The following is a 22,221-nucleotide window of genomic DNA, read 5'->3' on the forward strand; positions in this document are numbered from 1 at the left end:
TGATGGCTCAAGTAATTGGGTCCCTGCTGCCGACATAAGAGACTTGGATTGAGTTCTTGGCTCTCTGCCCAGTCCTAGCTCTTCCAAGCATTTAGGGAGAACCAGCAGATGGCAGATCTCTGCCTCCCTCCCTCCCCCTCCCTCTACCCTTTAAATAAATAAAAGTAAATAATTTAAAAGAAAAAAAGAAAGTTATGTAATAAAAATACCTAGAATAAAGCATGGAAAATAAAAAAGCTGGTATCACATGATGATTGACAGAATAGGAAGGCACAGTGAAAATATATATATATATATATATTTAATACATATATACATCATCAAAAACTTGAGAAAAATGAGAGAAGAGAGATAGGAGACGAAGCACTTTTTGGAAAGAATAGCTAAATATATCAACTTGCAAATTGATAAAATGAAGGCACAGATTCAAGAACACTTACAAACTACAAAAATAAATAAAAAGAAATCCTCTTTGGATATATTGGAGCAAAACTGCTGAAAACAAAGAAAAAGGAAACATTAAGATTAATGGAGGAAGGGAGACAAGTTACTCTAAAAACAAATGAAAGATTGAACTTGATTTCTCAATATAAGCAGTTAAGCTAGAGCAGTGGAAGAATGTATTCAAAAAGAGTTGAAAGAAAGCACTGTCAGCCAATAATTTTTTTAAAGATTTATTTATTTATCTGGAAGTCAGAGTTACAGAGAGAGAGAGAAAGAGAGAGAGAGAGAATTAATGAACTTCTCAGATGGCCACAACAGAGAGCTCTGGGGCCAAGTTGAAGCCAGGAGTCAGGAGCTTCTTCTGGGTCTCCTGTCAGAGTAGCAGGGGGCCCAAGCACTTGGAGCATTCTACGCTGCTTACCCAGGCCATTAGCAGGGAGCTGGACCATAAGTGGAGCAGCCAGGACACAAACTGTGGCCTATATATGGGTTGCAGGTGTCACAGGCAGCAGCTTCACCTACTATGCCACAATGCTGACCCCAGCCAATAATTCTATACTCAACAGTTAAATTCATTCCCAATACTGAAATGTTGAGTTTCTAAGATCAGAAACAACACATGAATATCTGTTCTTACTACTTCTATTCAACATTATATGGGAGGTTCTAATCAGGGCAATTAGGAAAATGAACAAGTAACCAAATAAGTGATATGTAGGATGAAAATGAAGAAGTGATATTTCTGTTTGTGGATAACATGTTCTGATGTATAGAAAATCCTCAGGAGTCCACTAAAACAAACAACAAACAATTAAAGCTAATACTTATAAATGGATTCAACAAGGTTGCTGGATATAAGATCAATATATAAATATCAACTTTATTTTAATGAATGAGGAGTAAAAAATCTAAAAATGAGATTAAGAAAATAATTCCATTTACCAAACAAACAAAATACTTAGGCATAGACTTAAGAAAAGTGACTCAACATTTATAATACAGACACTACAAAACATTGTTGGAAGAAACTAAAGACATAATTAAATGACAATCTCCCTTATTCATGAATCGGAAGGCTTAATATTATTAAGAGGAAACTACTCTGCCACTTGAACCTCAGATCAGTGCACTCCCTGTAAAAATGCCATTGCATTAACTGACAAGCTAATCTGAAAAATCTTGAGGAAATTTAAGGACTCAGAATAACTTAAAAAAGTCTTTTAAAAAGAACATAATTGGAAGACTCATAAGTCCTAATTTAAAATTTCAAATTTATTACAAAGCTACAATAATAAAAGTATGGTGGTATAGTATAAGAATAGACATATAAATAGACTAGAATTTAGTCCAGAAATAAATCCTCATATTTGTGGCCAACTAATTTTTGATAAAGTTACCAAGACAATTCAATAGGAAAAGTATAGTGTTTTGAATACTTGATGCTGGAGCACCATGCAAAAAAATGAAGTGGAATTTTTCATCACAGCATGTACAACCATTAACTCAAAATGTATCTTTGGCCTAAATAGAAGAACTAAATCTTCTTTGAGAAAAATATAGGGGTAAAGTTTTGTGACACTGCTGGGGGAAAGCCACCTTAGATGTGATGCCAAAATCACATGTGTAAAAAGAAAGAAATCATACTTTAACAAAAATAAAACAAATTTGGTTCAAAGAGACCATCAAGAAAGTGAAAACAAAAATTCAAAAATGGGAGGAAATATTTGCAAATTATGATTCTGATAAGAAATTCATGTCTATGATATGTAAAAAAGCACTAAAGTCAATGATAAAAAGACAAATGACTCAATCAGAAAATGTGGGTAAATAATCTGAATTGACATTTCCCTAGACAAGATACACAAGCAGGCATCCCAGTAGCTTGTCATGATGGTATGGTAGTTAGTACTCTGTATTGTGGCCTCAGCAACCTCGGTTTGAAGATACACAAGCAGTCAAAAGGACATGAAAACATTATCATTAGCCACTTGGGAGATGTAAATTAAAGTCATAATAAGATAAAGCCATAATGAGATACCAATTTGTACCCACTGGAATGATTATAATTTAAAAAGACAGATAATAATAACTGTTGGGAACCCTCATCCATGACTAGTGAAAAATTAAAGTGGTGCATGCACTTTGGAAAATATACTGGCAGTTCCTCAAGTGATTGAAAATGGAGTTCAATATAAGTCACCATTTCCAAACAAATGAAAACATATCTATACATAAACTTATACACAAATGTTCATTTTGGCACTATTCATGAAAAGTGAAAACAATATAAATGTCTATGAACCGATAAATGGATTAAACAGAATGTATATACACATAATAGAACACTATTAAAAAAGGAAAAAATCCTGTGACATGCTACAATATGTATGAACTTTAAAGTTTTATGGTTAGTGAAATTATTGATTCATATCAAAATACATATTATATGGCTTACATATGAAGTCTAGAATAAGCAATCCATAGATATAAGTAGGTAGTACTTAGCCAGAGCTGGAAAGAATGAGTTGTGTTGAAAAGTGATTGTTAATGGATATAGGTTTTCTTTGGGAGTAATGAAAATATTCTACAATTAATTATGGGGCAGTGAGTTAACCATTGCCTGGGATGCTTGCATCCAGTATCTAAGTACCAGTTCAAGCCCCAGCTACTCTACTTCTGATCATGCTCCCACTAATGTGCCTAGGAAGCAGCTGATGAAGGCTCAAGAACTTGAGTTCCTGCCAACCATGGGAATTCTGGATGGAATGACTGGCTCCTGGCTTCATCCTGGTCCAGTTCAGGATGTTGCAGCCATTTGCAGACTGCACCAGTGAGTGGAAGAGCGTTCTGTCTCTCCTGCTCTAACTTGTTCCTCTTTCTATTCCTCTGCCTTTCAAATAAATGATAAAATCTTAAAAAATAAGGAAATACAATAAAAGTGATTATGGTGTTGGTTGCACAATTGTGTGTATGTATGTTAGAAACCAATACATTGAAATAAAAATTGGAAAAGCATTGAATTACTATTCACTTAAAAAATGAATATGTGAACTGTATCTCTATATGATTATTAAATATAGAAAAATGAAAATGAAAAATAGATATTTTCAGATAGAAAAAGCCAGATAATTAGTCACCAGCATACTCATCAACAGAAGGCATATACTGTAGATGAAAGTTTGATGACTTCAGAAAGAATGAAGCATAAGAAAAGGATAAATAGCAAGTAAAACCAGATGAGTATTGATTATGTGAAACAAAATTAGATCTGTGGAGACATAATACACAGACACACTTGGGAGAGATTCATACACACAACAGTAGCACAGAAACTCAGAAGAGGGTAAATAAGATCCTCACGTTATCTGAAACCATGGTCAAATTACTATATATTTTGACAAATCAGTAAAATATGTTGTAATCTCTAGTAAAATCATTAAAAGAATTGTAAAGATATATATTACTTTCAAGATAACAAAACAGAAAATAGCATGCTTAAATTGAGTAATTTAAGCAGAGTTTAATAAAGCAACAGTTTATAAAGGTATGAGGAAATTTAAAGAAAACATAACACAATTCAACGAAAAGAGGTAGCATATCAAGAATGGTGAAGAGTCTGAAACTTTACTCAGTTTGTCTGCTGACAACGTTTTTTAAAAAATATTTATTTATTTATTTGAAAGTCAGAGTTACACACAGAGAGAATCAGAGCCAGAGAAAGAGAGAGAGAGGTTTCCATATGCTGTTTCACTCCCCAATTGGCCGCAACAGCCAGAACTGCGCTGATCTGAAGCCAGCAGCCAGGAGCCTCTTCTGGGTCTCCCACACGGGTGCAGAGGCCCAAGGACTTGGGCCATCTGCTGCTGCTTTCCCAGGCCATAGCAGAAAGCTGGATTGGAAGTGGAGCAGCGGGGTCTTGAACCGCAGTCGATATGGGATGCTGGCACTGCAGGTGGTGGTGGCTTAACCCTCTATGACACAGTGCTGGCCCAAGAAAACTTTTACTGCTAGTTCCATGGATGCTGTCAGAAAACACAAGACACAAAGGATAGCTTCATCATTCACAGAAATGGCGGTAGCCAGAGCATTAGCACTGATGCAATGTTCCAGGTTTCCATTCCCATAGGATAAAATGGAGAGATGTCATGACCTCACATGCAGGGGACTGCAAGGCCGTGTAACTACTCAATGGAACTTCTAGTGTGTAACTGTTCAATCTCCTCCTGGAGATCTCCCTTGCATAAGCCCAACCAGAAGGCAGGGGACAAGAAGTACTTTGATATTATCCTAAAGTAGATATTTTTTGGATCCAGTACAAGGTAGAGAAGGATGAAGTGAAGATCTGATAGAAAAATAGAGGAGCGGGGAGTGGGGGAGGGGATGAAATAACAAAATAATTCTGAAGAAGGATAGAAAAAGAACATGGAACTGGTCAAATAAGATAATTACCTAGTAGAGCAGTAGATTTAATCTAAAATGTCTAAGAACCTTCATCAAAAGCAATGACTGCAGATAGCATAAAAACTCAATGAGCAAATATCATATGTCCTTTACAAAAGACAGCCCTAAAACCTAGAGATACAAAAGTGTCGACAGTGAAAAACATGGAAATCGATGTGCATGAAACATCGGTCAAGAGGCTGGCACTTGGTGCAGCCGTGGACGTTGCTCATGATGCCAGCATTCCATGTCTGAGTGCCTGCTGGGTTGGAGTCCTGGCTCCACTTCTGACCCAGCTCCCTAATGAATCCCCGGGAGGCAGCAGGTAATGGCCCAAGTACTGGAGTCACTGCCACCCACATGGGAGACCCAGAATGAGTTTCCAAAGTTGTCTTTGGTCTGGCCTAGCCCTGGCTGTTGTGGGCATTTGGGGAGTGAACCAGCAGATGGAAGATCTCTCTGTCTCTCTGTCTCTTACTCTATCTCTGCCTTCTAAATAACAAAAGTAAATAAATTTAAAATTTAAAAATCTAGTTGTATGAGAGTACTTCAAAAATTCATAGAAAATGGAAATAAGAATACATTTTTTTGGTGTCAAAAATTTCTGAAATCCACATATATGAGGGGTCTTATAGAAGTTCATAGAGGGACCAGTGCTGTGGTGTTGTAGGCTAAGCCTCTGTCAACGGCTCTGGCATCCCATATGGGCACCAATTCGTGTCCCGCTTGCTCCTATTCTGATCCAGCTCTTTCCTATAGTCTGGGAAAGCAGTAGAAGATGGCCCAAGTGCTTGGGTCCCTGCATCTATGTGGGAGACACAAAAGCAGCTCCTGGTTCTTGGCTTCAAACTGGCCCAGCTCTGGCTGTTATGGCCATTTGGGGAGTGAACCAGTGGATGGAAGACATTTCTCTCTCTCTCTCTCTCTCTCTCTCTGTAACTCTACCTCTCAAATAAATAAACAATCTTTAAAAAGAGTTCATAGAAAGTGTATATTATGAAAAACTATGTAGATTTCAAAATTATTTGCACTTTAAACTTATGTTTAAATTCTATTTTCTATGACCTTTTGGAAATACCTTCATGTTAATATCAAGAAAGAATCAAAGGCAAAAAATTACTCGAGAAACAGACACCTTGAAATGCTAAATGCTTCAATTCTGGGGCTGGCCCTGTGGCACAGCACACCTACAGTGCTGGCATCCCACATAGGCACTGGTTCTAATCCCAGCTGCTCCACTTCTGATCCAGGTCTCTGCTTTGGCCTGGGAAAGTAGTAGAAGATGGCCCAAGTCCTTGGGCCCCTGCATCCACATGGGAGACCCAGAAGAAGCTCCTGGCTCCTGGCTCCTGGCTCCTGGCTTCGGATAGGTGTAGCTGTGGCCGTTGTGGCCATCTGGAGAGTGAATCAGCAGATGGAAGACCTCTCTTTCTCTCTCTGTTTCTCTCTTTCTGCCTCTGCCTTTCTGAAACTCTGCCTTTCAAATAAAATAAATCTTTAAAAAAATAATAAATGCTTCAATTCATCAAGAAGACCTTTTTATAAAATTCCATACTAAAATTTATCCCTAAAATACAGCCTAAAATATATAATGCAAAAATAGAAATAAAACAACAGCAAAAATAAATTCAGAATTATAATGGGAGAGTTGTTTCAGGAAATGATAGAACTAACAAAAAAATCAATAAGTATATAGAGTAGGTAAACACATTTGACCTAATTGGCCTACACATACAGCAATAAATCAAACAATGGAACACCCCTTACTTTCGCATATACACCAAATATTTTAAAAGTTGGCCACATGCTGAACCATAACACAAGCTTCAACAAATTTCAAATAACAGAAATAATGTAGAGCATATTCTTTGATAATAAAACAATTAAATTATATGCTTTAAAAAACCAGAACAAATGACAGCTAGCACAATCCCTATCACAATGGAAAATATGAAATATTTTGAATTGAAAAGTCATGAAAATACAAGTTACTAAATCTTGAAAACCACAGCTAAAATAATGTCTGGAGAGGGGGAAATATATCTTCTAATGTAAATATTACTAAATAAGGAAAGCTAAGTAGCAATGATTCATAAGCATCCATGACAAAAGAAAGAATTATTCCTAAAGTTAATAATACAATCTTGAAGAACAAAATAAAAAGCTTTGCTCTATTAAATATTAAACCTTATAAATTAGAGTAATTAGCAACATAATATTGGCTAAATCTGATCGATAAACCAATAGAATAGACAACCAAATTATGACAAAAAAGGTAAAGTTGTGAGCAAAAAAAGAATCTTTCCAATGAGTCAAATGACCTAATTATGCAGAAAACAATAAAACAATTTGTACAACTTTACACCAAAAGAAAAAAAAAGAATCTCAGGTGGGCCACAGATTTAAAATGAAGGGCAAAACAATACATTTCAAGAATTTATAGGAAAATTTCTACTCAGGATATTAAAAATATATTCATGAAATGAATAAATTTGGCTATCTGTAAGAATTTATGCTTATAAGAGGCCATTAAGAGGTCAAAAATGTAAGCCCTAGATAAGAAAAAGATACCCAGAATCCTATAATCAACCAACAGCTAGTTATCAGAATATAAAATGAATATAAATGAGTAAGAAAAAGACAAATAATTCATCATAAAAAAACAGAGGATATGGTGTGAATATTTGTTCCCTTGAGTTCAGGGGTTTGGTTCCTAAAGTCTCATGTTGATAACAGCGTAGAAACTTCATCCAATTATGATGCTTGGAAGTGGACTCTTCGGGATGTGATTAAAATGGGTTGGGTTGTTAGGGGGACCCACCATGATTTCAATCCTGGTGACTTTATGAGACACACAGACATGGACACACACATACTTGCTGTCTCTTGCCCTGTGATGCCCTATGCCATCTCCAGACTCTGCCAACAGGTACACCAATGGCCAAAACAATGAGGCCAGCCTAATCTTGGACACCAAATTTAGTTGCCTTAGATATTTCACTGTAATAACGAGAAGCTGGCTAATAGAATCAACAAGAAACTTGAGTTGGCCCTTAATAAAAAGACATCCAGATGACAAATAATCACAAGGAAAAGCGCTTTACCTAATTAATAATTAAAAAATCAAATTCCACAATGAGATATGTTATGGGTTGAACAGGACTTGGCTCCCCAAACTCATGTATATGTTTAAATTCTGAAGTCGTATGTTAAGGGTTGATGGACTAAAGATGGAGATTTGATCTTGTTGTGTCTGAGAGGTGGGCCTGGTAGGAAGTCTTTAGATGATTGGGGCTTACCTGCACAAGAATATTGGTTACTTAGGCCAAGTTCAGCCTATCATCTCTCTTTGCTTTCACAGATCAACTAAGTATATCCACTCTGCCATTGCCAGTTCCTGCCAGATACCAGTCTGTGCAGGTGACTGATCCTGAACTGTGACCTCCAAACTATAAGCTGCAATAAATATTTTCCTTCCTTCCCAAGAAATTTTAGTTACAATAACCAAAAGTTGACTAATACAAGATATTACCATGTGTTTATCAGAATGTCTATCGTGAAAATTCCAATAATACATTCATTGTCAAGGATGTGAAGCACTGGGTTAAGCTTAGGCATTGCTGATGATATGAAAGCTGGTACAATCAATTTGGGAACTGGGCAGTCTCTACAAAAGTGTGCAAATATCATGGCCTCACAATGCCACTTCTACATATATACCATGCAGAAATGCATATGCATGTGCACTAAGAGAAGTGTACAAAATATCTGTGACAGCAGTGTAAATAATAGTCGAAGTTGGAAACAGTCTAGATGTCTATCTGTAGTGGAATGAATAAATGCATTGTGGTATTTACATACAGTAGAGGAAGAGGGACCATGAACAGGTACTGCAAAGGCCTGGAAGAATATCACAAATGTAATGTTAAGGGTCAAGCAACAAAGGGTCGAACTGTAGGATTCCATTTATAGAAAACCTAATCCATTGTGTTTATTGATGGATATTTAGAAGGCTAAACTGCAAATAAAAAAAAAGACTTGATTTCTATGAAAATCTGGATTGCAGGGAGGGGCAAGAGAGAACTTTAGGGGCTCTTTCAATAACTCATTTCATGATGGGATATCAGTATTTTCCTTGTGATAAGTCATCATACTTTTTTTTTTAAAGATTTGTTTATTTAGGCAGAGAGATAACAGGAGAGACAGACATAGATAGATCTTTCATCTGCTACTTCAGATCTTTCATCTTTTAGTTCACTCCCAAATGACTGCAACAGCCACATCTGGGCCAGGCTGAAGCCTGGTGTCAGGAACTCCTATGTGGGTGGCAGGGGCCCATGCACTTAGGTTATCTTCTGCCTTCCAAGGCACGTTAGCAGGGAACTGAAATGGAAGTGGAGCAGCCAGGTCTCAAATTGCTACTCCATTATGGGATGCCATTGTCCCTGGCAGCAGTTTAACCAGCTACACTACAAGGCTGCCGCACATCATACATTTTGCTTGTGAAACCTTTTCTGTTTGTGCGTTGTCTTTCCCAACACAAAGGGTTTAGTAATTTGATTTGCCAAACAGAGGGAGACAGGAAAACAAGGAGGAACATTTTCCTATAGGAGTAAGAAGTCTGAGATTCCTGAACAGAGGCAGGAAAGAGAGGTGCAAAGGGGCAGAAAAGGTACACCATGAGAAGGCACGGAGAGACAAACCGCTTCTTTTGCAATGTTAGAGGCTGTAGTCCAAAGGGATGACAGCCACCGGGAGGCTGGTACTGCTCTTTGGTACCAACAGATCTGCTTTATGGTTTTAGAACTCTTTTGTCAGGTACAGGGAGGAAAATCTCCCATATTAACTTCCTTTTCATTGAAAAATGCCTGTTTTTTTAGGCAGCAGGAGGGCTGCCTCTATTCCATATCGAATAGTTCTTTATTCATAATAATTTCTTCTAAACTCTTGGATACAAAAACTAGTTCTTTTATTGGCTAGCTTCAAAAATATGAATGAGCTAATTGTTTTACATTTTAATTTCCTTGTTTTATTCAGGGAGAAGAGAGAGAAATCTTTCATATGCTGGTTCACTCCCCAAATGCTCACAGCCCAAAATTCAATTCAGTTCTCCCATGTAGATAGTAGGAACCAAAGTGTTTGAGTCACAATCCACTGCCTCCCAGGGTTCACACTACAAGGAAACTGGATTGGAAGTGGTGTCAGGACTTGCATCCAAGCATTTTGTTATGGGATGCGGGCATTCCAAGCTGCATCCTAAACACTGTGCCAAGCACCCACCACTGAATGAACTAATTCCGATAATTCTTGGTACAGATACTCAAGATATGACCAGTAGTAAATTCCATATTTAATGTCAATCTAAAGACCAAAAAGAAAAAAAAAATAAAACCTCTAAGACTTTCATTCTTGGGGACCTGCTCTTTTCCTATTTGACACTGGGGTGAGAGGAAGCACCTATGTATTGTCCCTGGATTTTCAATAATTGGAATGCCTGGAAGGGAGAAATACACTTGAGATCTTATTCCAACCAACAGATACTCTTCCTTGAGGGTTGGATATTATGCTGGGAAGTGAAGCAGGACACACTAGTGGGAGATAATACGGCCAGTGGCCAAAAAATGTGTAGTGTCCACCTATCTTACTCTGCAACCATTGCCTGCCTCACCCTGCTGTCAGAACACCCAAACCTCAATCAACTCATTCTTAGAGTAAAGGGCTACTGGATGGAGTTTTGCAGAAAATTGGGATAATAGTGGTGACTAAAGCTTCTTTGTTTCTTTAGTTCAAGCTATCTGCAAATATATAGCTCCCTTTGCTTTGCTAGAGTGACCACAATATAACTGTATACTTTCACATTAAACTCATTTACAACCTGTGCTTAGAATCCAGACCATAATTCAGAGAATTAGATATGAATGAGGGCTCTGCCTGGCACAGAGCATCAATAAATTTTGGCTATCCTGGTGATTAGTATTAACTAGATCCCTGAGGGGCGCCACCATTGTGTCCTGGCTTGGCCACTGCATTGTATAAAGCGTCTTGGAGAGTACACCCAGGACACACCCGCCATTTTCTGGGCCTTTACTTTGACATTTGGAAAAAAGAATAACTTGGATTTCATAAACTCCTTGATTCAAAGGTTTTCTTTCTTCATGGGATATCCCCTGTTCCTTACCTGCTGGGAGTTACACCCTTCCTAGATACAGCCAGTGGTGGGTGTCCCGGTGGAGAAGGGGACGCAGAGATGAGGGTGTGGGTTGCCATCTCTCTCTCTTTTTAAAAAAGATGCAGTTTTTTAGAAGTCAGAGTTACAAAGAGAGGGGTAGAGAGAAAGCTCATCCATATGCCGGCTCACTCCTCAAATAGCCACTAGGGCTGGGGCCGGTGGAAGCCAGCGGTTTCTTCCAGGTCTCAGGTCTCCGGTGCAGAGGCCCAAGCTTCCGCCACTTCCCCAGGAGCATTAGCAGGGAGCTGGATGGAGAGCAGGGCGGCCCGGACTCAAGCCAGAGCCCATATGAGATGCGGGCACTGCAGGGGGTTACATAAGCCCACATGGCAGCACGGGTTGCCATCTCTTCAGGATGGCGGCGTTTGCTTTTCCCTGGACAGAGGCTGCGGAGGTTAAGACAAACTGGTGAAACAGATGCTAGGGACAGACGTTACCTAATTTGGTGAAAGAACAGAGTGTGTAAAACATTCGCAAACGCTCAGCAGTGCGTGGAGATATGGTCAGGTGTGGGAAGAGCAGGAACAGCTATCGCCCAGAACTTCGGAGGCGGCTGCACGTGAGGTCATTACCATTCCAAGCGGTCCAGGTCTTAGAGAAGGTGCTTCTGGGTTGCAATCCTGACTGCATCAGTTACTAGTACTCTGTGTGAAGCCCCCATTTCCTGATGCGCAAAATAAGGTACGTATTTAATTTCGGGAGCTGCTGTGAGCCTGGGATGGGAAAAGGCAGAGTAGGAACTCATGAAATGAAAACTGCTCTCATGAAAAGAAAATAATCTTTCCAGTTCCAGACCCCTCCTGGTTTACTCATGACTTCCTGAGGAGTCTCAAAATCTCAGTAGTTGTCTATGAGCGTACTCCCTGCTCTCTCTCCCTCCTCTCCCCACGCCGCGCCCCAATCCTTGGCTTCAGAGTGCATGAAGAGGCACCTGGAGACGGACCAGGGCAAACCTGGCCCCGTGGACCCCTGGCCTCCTGGCCCGGTAGCGCCTGTCATGGCGGCCCAGAGACAGCTTAGGTGATCTCAGATCGCAGAGCTGGAAGAATGGAAGAGTCTGAGAGTCAGCGCTGCCCGAACCCCTGCCTCGCCGGCGCGCTCCGCTCCGCTCCGCCTGGCAAGCCGTGCGGGGAGCACGGGCTCCGCTTGGAGCCTGCCTCGAGCAGCGCTGGGCCCGCCCTGGCCCGGGCTTAGCCTGGCACTAGGGCGCCCACCTGGGGAGGCGGCGGTCGGGGCCACCCGAGCAGCGGCGAGCTGAGGTCCTGGGGCGGGCTGCCGAGGACCGACGACACCTCCCCCGAGCGCGCCGGGCCCCTCCGCGGGCCGGGCCGCCGCGCGCGCGCCCTCCCCGCCCCCTCCGCGCCTCGCCCCGCCGCCCGCGGCCCCCACCCACCGGCCGCTCCTCCCCTCTCCCCACCCTCCTCCTCCGCCCCCTCCCCTCCCCCGCCGCCTCGCAGACTGCTCAGCCGAGCTGCTGAGCCGCCGGGGCCGGAGCGCAGGCGGCCAGGCCACCGCACCTGCAGGGCGCTCGGGCCGCCGAGCCGGCATCCCGCCTCCCGCCTCCCGACACCCCGCAGCCTAGGCGCCCGGGCTCCCATGCCGCCTGAGCCCCCGGGCCGGCAACCATGACCACTTCCCTGCAAGATGGGCAGAGCGCCGCGGACAGGGCGGCTGCCCGGGACTCGCCGCTGGCCGCCCAGGTGTGCGGCGCTGCCCAGGGAAGGGACGACGCCCACGACCCGGCGCGGGCCCCCTGGCTGCACGCGCGAGCTCTGGTGCCGGCTCCGGACGGGACCCGCGGCTGTGCTGCAGACAGGTAGGCAGCCCTCGGAGGGCGCGGGGGAGTGTCCTGGCTTGGCAGCGGGCGAGGGGGTGAGGAGGCGGTCCTAGGAGGTGAGCCATGTGCCCAGAGCTGGGCCAAGTTAGAGAAAGTCTCCGAAGACAATTCTCTTGGAGCTGGCTCCTGCCGGATCAACAGGACATTGCGATCTCACAGCTTATAAATAGCATCACCGTTTCATTGAGAGCTCGTGGTCTCTCTCGCCTTTGCCCATCCGTGTGATCTGCAGGGAGTTGTGTGGAGCGGGGCGGGGGGCGGGGAGCAGCGTGGTGGGAAGAGTGGACTCAAGGTTCATTACCCTCTGCCCCTTCTGCGTGACCCTGCACTCTGCCCCTTCTGCGTGACCCTGCATTTAAAAAAAATCTTATTATTAAAAAAAATCGTAGCATAAATGAGTTCACTTCCCCCCTAGAGTCTTAGAAAGACCCCGGCGAGGAAGCAAAGCATGGATTGACATTTGAGCAGTCTTGCCGCTCAGCAGAAAAGAATAGAGGCATTGAAAGGTTTTCCCATCTCCATAGCATTTAGCACTAAGTGCCTTCAGAGTTGCACGTACTTCAGGGAAGAAAACCCGCTAGAACAATACCAAAGTCTGTAGTCCTTTGTATTCATACATTGAAATGGTACTTTTCCCCCCCAGATTTTCAAAGTGCTCCAACTTCTGTGAAGTTAACATTACTCTCCAGTGGACTAGAGTACATTTATACCAGCAAGTTCTGTTAACTTACCTCCTCAAAAACACTGCCTCGCTGTTGAGTGTCTCTGAGCACTTGAAAAATCAACAGACTGTGTGTGGGCAACATTGTGAATGGAATTTGAAGTGAGATGAACCAAAGCTATAATTAATAGATCATAACTTCCAGAAGTGATTAGTAAAATATCATAGGGATGAATTCACTCGGTGTAACTTAGGGACTTTGTCCATTGCACGGATTCGCAGCAGTGTCTACCTCCTCAGGATTTTCTTTGCATTAATAATTACACAATCCACATTTCTGCCTCAGGAAAATTACAGGAGTGCTGAACATGGAGTTTCCATGCTTGGTGACTTATTCGAAGTCCCGCACATTTCCCTAAAAAAGATAGGAATACTATAAGAGATTTATTTTTGTCAGTTAACATATTTTATTTTTACCCACAGAAAGGGCAGCACGGACCTCTTCTGTTTACTTTATGTAATATTAGCGTCATCGCTGAGTGCTGTGTGTTGGCCTTCATGCACTTTTTAATGCTGACAGCGTTTGTCTTTTACATTCCGTTCTATGTAAATTACATCCTATGTTCTCTTGCTGTAGGAGAAAAAAGAAAGATCTTGATGTTCTGGAAACGCCATCTATTCCAAACCCCTTTCCTGAGCTCTGCTGTTCTCCATTTACATCTGTGTTGTCAGCAGGCCTCTTTCCCAAAGCAAATTCAAGGAAAAAACAGGTATGCATTGCTAAACTTTTTAACGATTTTAGGTGTTCTAAATCCATAAGGTCTTTGATGAATTCCAGTAAGTTACAGTACTAACAAAGGATTAGCCTGGGCTAATCTTAATCATTTCACTGACTGGCACAGTCCTCTGGTGTTGCTTTTAATTTTAGGGCCTCAGTTTTCCCAGCTGTATAACAGGAATGTTAAAGCTTACCTCTTGGGATGGGTTAAAAGAGAACGTGAGTATATGCAAAGTGCAGCGTCTGGGAGTTTTTATCATTTGCTGAATAGGTGAATAGGGAGAGCATTAAGTGACGATAGAGTATCAATTTTAAGTCAAGGCTTGGAAGGGAGTGGGGAAGTGGTGATGGGGTAAGAAAAGGCTTGGCTCATTTCTCTTAGCCTGTGTAATCATTTGTATTTTCAAAGTCAATCTCATTTGCTCAGGCAAGTGTTACTGTGAATCTGTAGCACAGGCAATTGGAGTTTAGGACTGCATATGTCTTCTTCATTTCAGTGAATGCCTCAGTCTGGAGGCTTGTGCACAGAAGGCAGATGACCTGTAAGTAATGGTCAGAAGGTGGACTTTGTTTTTCTGATGTTTTGGACTTACTTCAGCAATTAAGATTTTAAGAACCAAGCAACCAAAAAGAGATAAATCATGATGATGCATTCATGAACAATAAAAATAAGGTTTTCTAGCATAATTCATCTCATCATACACTTTCTCCCAGTTTTGAACTAGCAAAATAAAGAGAAATTTTGCTACAAAAATTCTCCTTGTTTTTATTGGAGTAGAAGTGACAGATGTAGGCAACCAGGTACCCGTGAAGAGGGGTCTAATGAGGAGAAGACAGTTCGTCATTTTCCCCACCTACTGTTCTCTTTCCCTTTTCCACATCTCTGTTACCTTTGATGGCTTCAACAATGTGTGTTTATATTTTTACAAATGGAAGAAATAACCTAGGAAGTAGATGATTTCTTCCTAATTCACAGTAATAGAAACTGGAGGATTTGTGCTTGTAGGGAAGTCTGGTATATATACTTTTTTTGGGAGGTGAAATCTAAGTGGTGCATGTGTTTTGCATAAGGATTGGAGGGAGTTACTCTTCAAGTGCATGGGAATATTCTGAGTTGGCATCTTTGATAGGGGAGGCCAACCTGTAAGGGATGCGCCTATACATTTGGTTGGGAAGATAGACGAAGAAGAGATTCTCTTGAAAGATTTGCTATCAGGATGAGGTTTAAAGTCAAACCCCAAGTAAAAAACAGCCCTACTGTCATAAGCCACTTGAGATTTTCCTTTTGGGTGAGGTTGTAAGTTGGAAGGAAGGTTAATAGATTTGATTGCATGCCGTAGTGGGAAAAGGAGATATCTGATAATGACATATAGTCATCTAGGGAAATTCAGTAGATAATTTCATTAATTATAGAGTGTCTGCTATGTTATTCACAACATTCTAGGCACTATGGCACCCAATTGAGCAAAAATGCCATTCAAGGAGTGTTTCCTGAAGTGGGGTTTTCTTTGGGGTTAAGATAGGGAATGGGAGATGAATAGGGTAAGAGATGTAGAGGGAGAGAGGTGTCAGCTGACTCTCACCTTAATTCTGTGAGTGGACACTACCAGAATGCCTGTGACTAAGAGATGTGTTAACTGGACAGAAGAGTGAGAACGTGTGTTGATAAATATACATCAACACTGGAAGAAAAAAAGAGAAGGATGTGCCTAAGTGTATGTGGTCCTCAGACTAGAGGAAGACCTGGAGAATGAGGGTATTTCTTCAGATCATGTTTAGCGCATTGGAAACTGGGAAAATGGTGAGATGCTGCTATTGACTTCAGTCATTTTCTGCGCTGGCCATATGTCCTGTGTCTACAGGGAGTTTCTCAGAGAGTACTGTACCCACATAGAGAGTTGTGCTGCCTCCTGAACAGAGGGTCTTGGCCTAGCTTGTGAGGACCAGTTCCAGGGGGTTGTGCCCACCTTAAAATGGCCATTCTTGTGGATCTCTTCCTTGGCCCAAGGGTTGGGGTCTGTATGAAGGGAAGGCTATCCTAATTTTGCAGAAGAGGAAAGTTTCTGTTTACTTTCTTTGATATTTCCTTTCTCTTCCTCCTAGACTTTGCATCTAGAACAGATTCCCTAGTTTTCATTTCTTTGTATATCCTCAACTCTTTGGAATCAGAGAGATTTTGAGAATAGATGACTCTGTCAGTCAGTAATTTCTCTAATCTCATTATCTTTGTGACACACATTTCTCCTTTTATAAGATGGTCTGCCTGGCCCAATTATCTCTAACCTTCAGCTGAGATGGCATAAGTGACTGGATATGACAGGTTTTTATGAATATTGTTTGTGGTTGAAACATGACAGGAGAAGATGTCTATTTCTTTATATTTTATTTCATTTGTTTTGTTTAACCATCTGATCATTTCAGTAAATTCTTTACTGCTGATAGAAAAAGTGAAGAAGTATATTTTCTATTTATAAGTAAATGATCAGGAATTTTGAGAGAATCCAGACTACAATGTTAAATTTCATCTGGCCCTTCAAAACCACAGTCAAAAATCTCTTTAAAAACCATGAATATTTTTTTCTTTTTCTTTTTTTTTTACAATTTGAAATGGCTATATAATGCATGAAAGGTAAAGCATATTGAAGCAGCAAATAGGATATGCTTTATCTGTTTTCACAAATAAAATGTCCCAAAGCATGCAGCACTGTAGGCTTTCAGTATTACTGGTTTAAAATGAGAGCTAGAATGAGAGAGAATCCATACTCCTTATCCCCTCTCCCTCTTTTTATATTGCTGGCCAGAAATATTCTCTAGCCATATGTCTTTGTGTTTACCAATAGAACAGATTTAAAGTGTTACCTTTCTCTATATATACTTGGTTCACAAAAGTCACTTGTATTAAAAATGAATTGAATTGTGCATTTATATGTTATCTTTATATGTTAATTTCAGATAGAAATTTACTAGGAAATTTCCCTTAACAATAAGCCCTAAACATCTATTATTTGATGAAAAGGAAAGAGTAACAGAACTGTAATCCTGGAAGCAGAATCAGTTTTTGTCTCATGCTTGTCAACCTGGAGGAAGTTTTTATGCTTGGACACAGTGTCAATTGCCTCCTGGGACCATGCAGTATAACTAATTCAGAATAAAGTCTCTTAGGATTCTGAAGATTAAAACACAAAGTAGTGGAAAACTGTGCCATGGGATATTTGAGTTGGGAAGGGCTTTTAGATTATCCAGCATAGTGATCTTTTCAAACAAAAGTTTAAAATGAATGTAAGCAACACCTTGTGGCTGATGGTGGCACAGCCAGGATCCAAGGGGTGAATTTCTTAAGGCTTTAACAGTCCCTGTTTAGGAAGCGAGGAGCATAGAGTAGTACCAGTAGTGAATGTGTGTTGGTGGTGTTAGTTTCAACTTGGCCCCTAATAGAATAAGAGCAGGGGTTTCAAAGGCCCTTGTAAGTGTTTATCTAAGGACTCAGGGTCTCTGTTTTTTCCCCTTCCTGAAATATCACTATCTCTTCGTGTTTTTTCCTCTTCTTTCCTTTCCATCTCCCTACAATTGGCATAAAAATGATGAAGTAATAGGTTATATTGTCAAGTGCGATTTATTACTATGAAAAATAAAATATATCTTCTAAATAATAAAGAAATTAGTTTTCCATAGGCTCTGTCTATGATATTTTCCCCTCAACTATGTTAGGAATTTGCAGAGGATAAGTAGATCTCTGTCCCCCAAATTAAAGGCCTCGTACGTCTTTCTTCTGGGATGTCAGTAGTTATCTCAGTTTGTCTGTGCTCAAGCTGTACATCATATGTGATCCTGTAGGAATCCTGTGTGGCTGTTACATTAATTGACATTGCATATGCTCCTTTCCCTAATATACTCAGAAGTAGAAATAAAGAAATTCTTTCCCCATATTCTCATGTCTCCAGAGTCAAATGATTGAGCTTTCACCTCATTTACTTCATGTGTTCATTTTATAAAAAATTATTTTCTTTCTTGAAGTAGTTTGAATTAAATCTTGTATGGTCTGTCATTGCATCCCTACCTAGTTTTATTTGTATCTCTGAAAAAAATGTGTTTTTCTTAAATAACCCAAATGTCATTATGCCCTAACAAAAATAACAATAATTCCTTGGTATCATCTAAAACCATCCATAATCAAATTTTCTCCATTGGAATGGCACATAAAGTCTTCAAATTACAAACTGGTTATGTTTCAAAAGACTGCAAATTAGCTTTGTGGAAGTTTAAATTCATTTTCGGCTGGAAACAACATCATAAATTGTATTTTGGCCCTCCAAGCTATTTTACACTGTTCTATTTAATGGGAAACGAAACACAAAAATATATGCAGAAAGAATAATAGAAACAGTACTTGTTCCTATTAGGGACTCAAATAAATCTATCTTTCCAACTGTCATTTGCTACTTTTGCATGCTGGCACTTGATGAATATCAGTTTTTCCGAGAGAAGCATTTGAAAGAATACAGATCTTTGTGGTAGGGTTGAAGCAGGCAGGCTAAGCAGCACTTCTCAAAGTGTGGTCACGAAACTATCGTCCTGAGGGTACTTGGACCTCTTGCGAATTCCATTGAAGAATAATCTCCTGGGAAGGACACAGGCATGGGACATATTTTTCTCTTTCAAGTGTATATGTAAAGTCAATGCCACTCTGGTGCTTTACCATTTTAAGCCTCAGACTTTCTGACCTTGCAAAATTGTGAACACCTGTATTTAGTTGAGAGGAGGTGACAGGAATTGGTATTGATTGTTTGGCAGAAACAGAGCCTCAAATGAACTTACCTCAAAGGTTGTGTTTTAGTACCTGAAGGCCAAAAGTTCACTGCTCTCATGAGAGACTGGAATTGGGAACTAGAAAAATCAGCAAAAATCTAAGCAGCTCCTTTCTCTGTTCTTTCCGCTTGTTCTACCTACATGCACAACACATAGTCACTACTTCTGCCTGCTAAGCAACTTCGCTTTCTGACGTTGCTTGGCGGTTCTGCTTGCCCTAATTTCATGTCAACATCTGTGGCCCTGCATGTTTTCTTGTTCGGGTAACTAGTTAGAGTCTCTTTCTGGAGGGAGACATTAGCCTGGTGTGCCCAGCACTTATTCAGTCATTTATGGTGAAAGGACAGAGGGACCTGAACCCTTGCTCACTAAGCGAGGCTGTGGGGATAGATTTTGTGAGGCCATTCATGTAGCATATGGAGGACAGGGAAAGCCACAATGGACAGATAGTGCCCTAGGAGAAAAAAGAAAATCTCAAATGGAAACCAAGAGGGCACAAAAATTGATTCTTAGCACAAATGTGTGATGATCCAATGATTGGTTTGTCTGACTTAGCCTAACCAGTTCATAGTGTCCGTTTCCTTTGCCTCAATCCACCCACTTTGCATGATGCCAGCCCTTCAAGATAATCAGCTTCCTTGGCCAGTGTTCTCAGCTTACATCTTAGTGAGGGCCCTTAGCCCAGAGGATAGGAGATAGCTCAGGGTACTCATCACCTCATGCAAACCTTCATTTGCAGCAGAACACACCCACCTGTACTCTAAAATTTAAATCCCCTAGCAGTTCTTTATCAAGGTTTTATTTCCCGTGTGAAGGTCACCTCTAATTTTTGGTTACTTCCCAAGATACATTTGCAGTCAAACCTTTATCTATAATATGAGTTTTATTTTTCACTTCTTTGAAAGCTCAGCTTTTAGTTTGCTTTTCCCTAGGGGCATACTTTATGTTCTATTAAGAGATGGAAAATTGGAGTCATCATGCTTCAATATAAACTGGGTCTTAATTAATATAAAAAAGATTTCTTCAGTCACAGATGTTACTTTGGAAGATGTCAATATAGCTGGAATAGTAATAAATTCTATTGTACAAGTATATAGTTACATGTACTTGAGTGGGGATAGGCAGACTTGAGAGTCATCTTTTTGGCATTTTAGATAGAGAACAACTCAAGCGAGATGCTAGAAAGTAGCCACAAGCCTTTGCCAATACAAAGGAGTAGAAGGAGAATGGGACTTATTTATAGGACAAATGGGAGAACTGACTTCTTGCTCTTTCTTTTGGTCTATTTAGTATTTTTTCAAGGCCATAGAGGGAAAATACACAAATAGGAGGTTTAATCTTCTTAACCACTTTGCGAATTCTTATATTCCACGAGATCATTAAAAATGATCTTACACTTTTTCATAGATGTAATGCTACATGTGGTGGCTAGGTAGTTATACTAAAGTGTTTTAGCCCATGGAAACTCCAAAGAATAATGCACTTTCAACATCCTGTGCACCATTTTTAATGTTGCTTTTATGAAAAGATATGCATCAATAGGATGTGATTGAAAGATACTGGATTGGAAATGAACAAACCCAGTTTCCAATGTGGTCTTGTTAGATGTGATGTTAGTCCGTTACCAATACTTCTTGGACTGAGTTCTGCAATTTTCTTCTGCAGGTGATTCTGATAGCTCTTGAAGCACCAAAAGTCTTGTGTGATAAATCCAGGACTGGCGTGTGTGAGGAGGGGAGCAGGGCCTCTATTCAGACTTCCCACATGGTTACCAAGCCTCTTTTGATGATAAGCACTTAGGAGTGCATGACCCAAAGGGTACTGGGGCCACCGTCAGGGAGATTATGGGGGAAAGGAGGGTCTGATTGAATGAGAACTTGTGCATCAACATCAAGTTTGAAGTATTAGAAAAAAATCAGAGAAGGCATCACTTGCAGGAGGAGCCAGGTTGAATGCTGAAGGTAAAGTACAAAGGCAAGTATTTAAGAAGTAAGAACATGCACAGAGATGCAAACTTTTGAAGCTGGAGTAGTTCCAGTGTGCACTTGGCTTTTCTTGGCTTGAAGGGTGTGGGGTGATCATAGCCTTTATGTCATTCTCTAAATTCCTCTTGCTCCACCCTCAAATCATCCATTTGGTTGCTCAAGCACAACACCAAGGAGAACATCTTCCATCCATTATCCACACAGTTGTTTTAGGGAACTTTAGGGAATGTAAAACACATCATGTTAACTCCTTGGTTGAAGAATATTTTGACAACTTAGAATAAAATCTGAACATCGTACTTTGGCCTACAGTACTCCACATGCTTGGCTCCTGGCTGCTTCTTAAACCTCATCTGCATTCTACCCTTTGTTTATTATATTCTAGCCATAATCCTATCTATTTCTGAACTTGGCAAACACTATTATTATTTTTTTTTTTAATCTCAGAATTTTAGGCGTAAATGTTTTTGTGCTAGAAACTTCTTTCTCTGGCTCCATTTTATACTTTAGATCTCAACATATGGCACTCTTTTGTTTAAGGAATACAACTTCATACATTTAATATATACAGATTTGGGAACATGATGCTTCCCCTCCCCCATCTCCCTCCCACCCATACTCCTGCCTTTCTTCCTCCTCCCTCTTCCTTTCCCATTCCTATTTTTTAGAGAGATCAATTTTCAGTTAATTTTTATACTCAGAAGATTAAGTCTACACTAAGTAAAGAGTTCACCAATTAGCATGAAGGAAAAAAAAAAACAAAAGCACACAAACAAATAAGAGAAACATTGTTCCCCAACAGCCAAGGCAAGGACTATTCAAAATCATTGCATCTCAAAGTGTCAGTTTCACTCCTATAGATTACATTTTAAGTACTCTATTAGTTACCACAAATCAGAGACCTTATGGTATTTGTCTTTTTGTGAATGGCTTATTTCACTAAGTATAATGGTTTCCAGTTGCATCCATGTTGATGTAAATAACAGGATTTCATTTTTTTACTGCAGTGTAGTATTTCATAGTGTATATATATCATAATTT

At 40.4% G+C, this 22,221-nt stretch overlaps 1 protein-coding gene and 1 long non-coding RNA gene across 5 annotated transcripts in view; one reads left to right on the plus strand and one right to left on the minus strand.

The window, feature by feature from the left end:
* Positions 1 to 4,072: 4,072 nt before the first annotated feature.
* On the minus strand, positions 4,073 to 12,494 carry LOC138848990 (uncharacterized). Its single transcript, XR_011387281.1, has 2 exons — positions 11,063 to 12,494; positions 4,073 to 4,466 (listed from the first exon to the last, which is right to left on the minus strand). It is a non-coding gene; the product is annotated as an uncharacterized lncRNA (long non-coding RNA).
* A 51-nt stretch (positions 12,495 to 12,545) lies between these two features.
* The window catches only part of GRB14 (growth factor receptor bound protein 14), a 127,122-nt gene continuing 117,446 nt past the window's right edge, over positions 12,546 to 22,221 (plus strand). For 2 of the 4 annotated variants that reach the window (XM_051848580.2, XM_051848581.2), the window contains exons 1-2: positions 12,546 to 12,929; positions 14,249 to 14,381. In XM_051848580.2, the coding sequence (XP_051704540.1) occupies positions 12,739 to 12,929; positions 14,249 to 14,381 (324 nt within the window). In that variant the 5' untranslated portion in view covers positions 12,546 to 12,738. The remainder of the gene's footprint in view (positions 12,930 to 14,248; positions 14,382 to 22,221) is intronic. The other 2 variants (XM_008258679.4, XM_070070757.1) reach the window with 1 other exon arrangement.

This window comes from Oryctolagus cuniculus, chromosome 3, assembly GCF_964237555.1.
Source record: "Oryctolagus cuniculus chromosome 3, mOryCun1.1, whole genome shotgun sequence".
NCBI lineage: Eukaryota > Metazoa > Chordata > Mammalia > Lagomorpha > Leporidae > Oryctolagus > Oryctolagus cuniculus.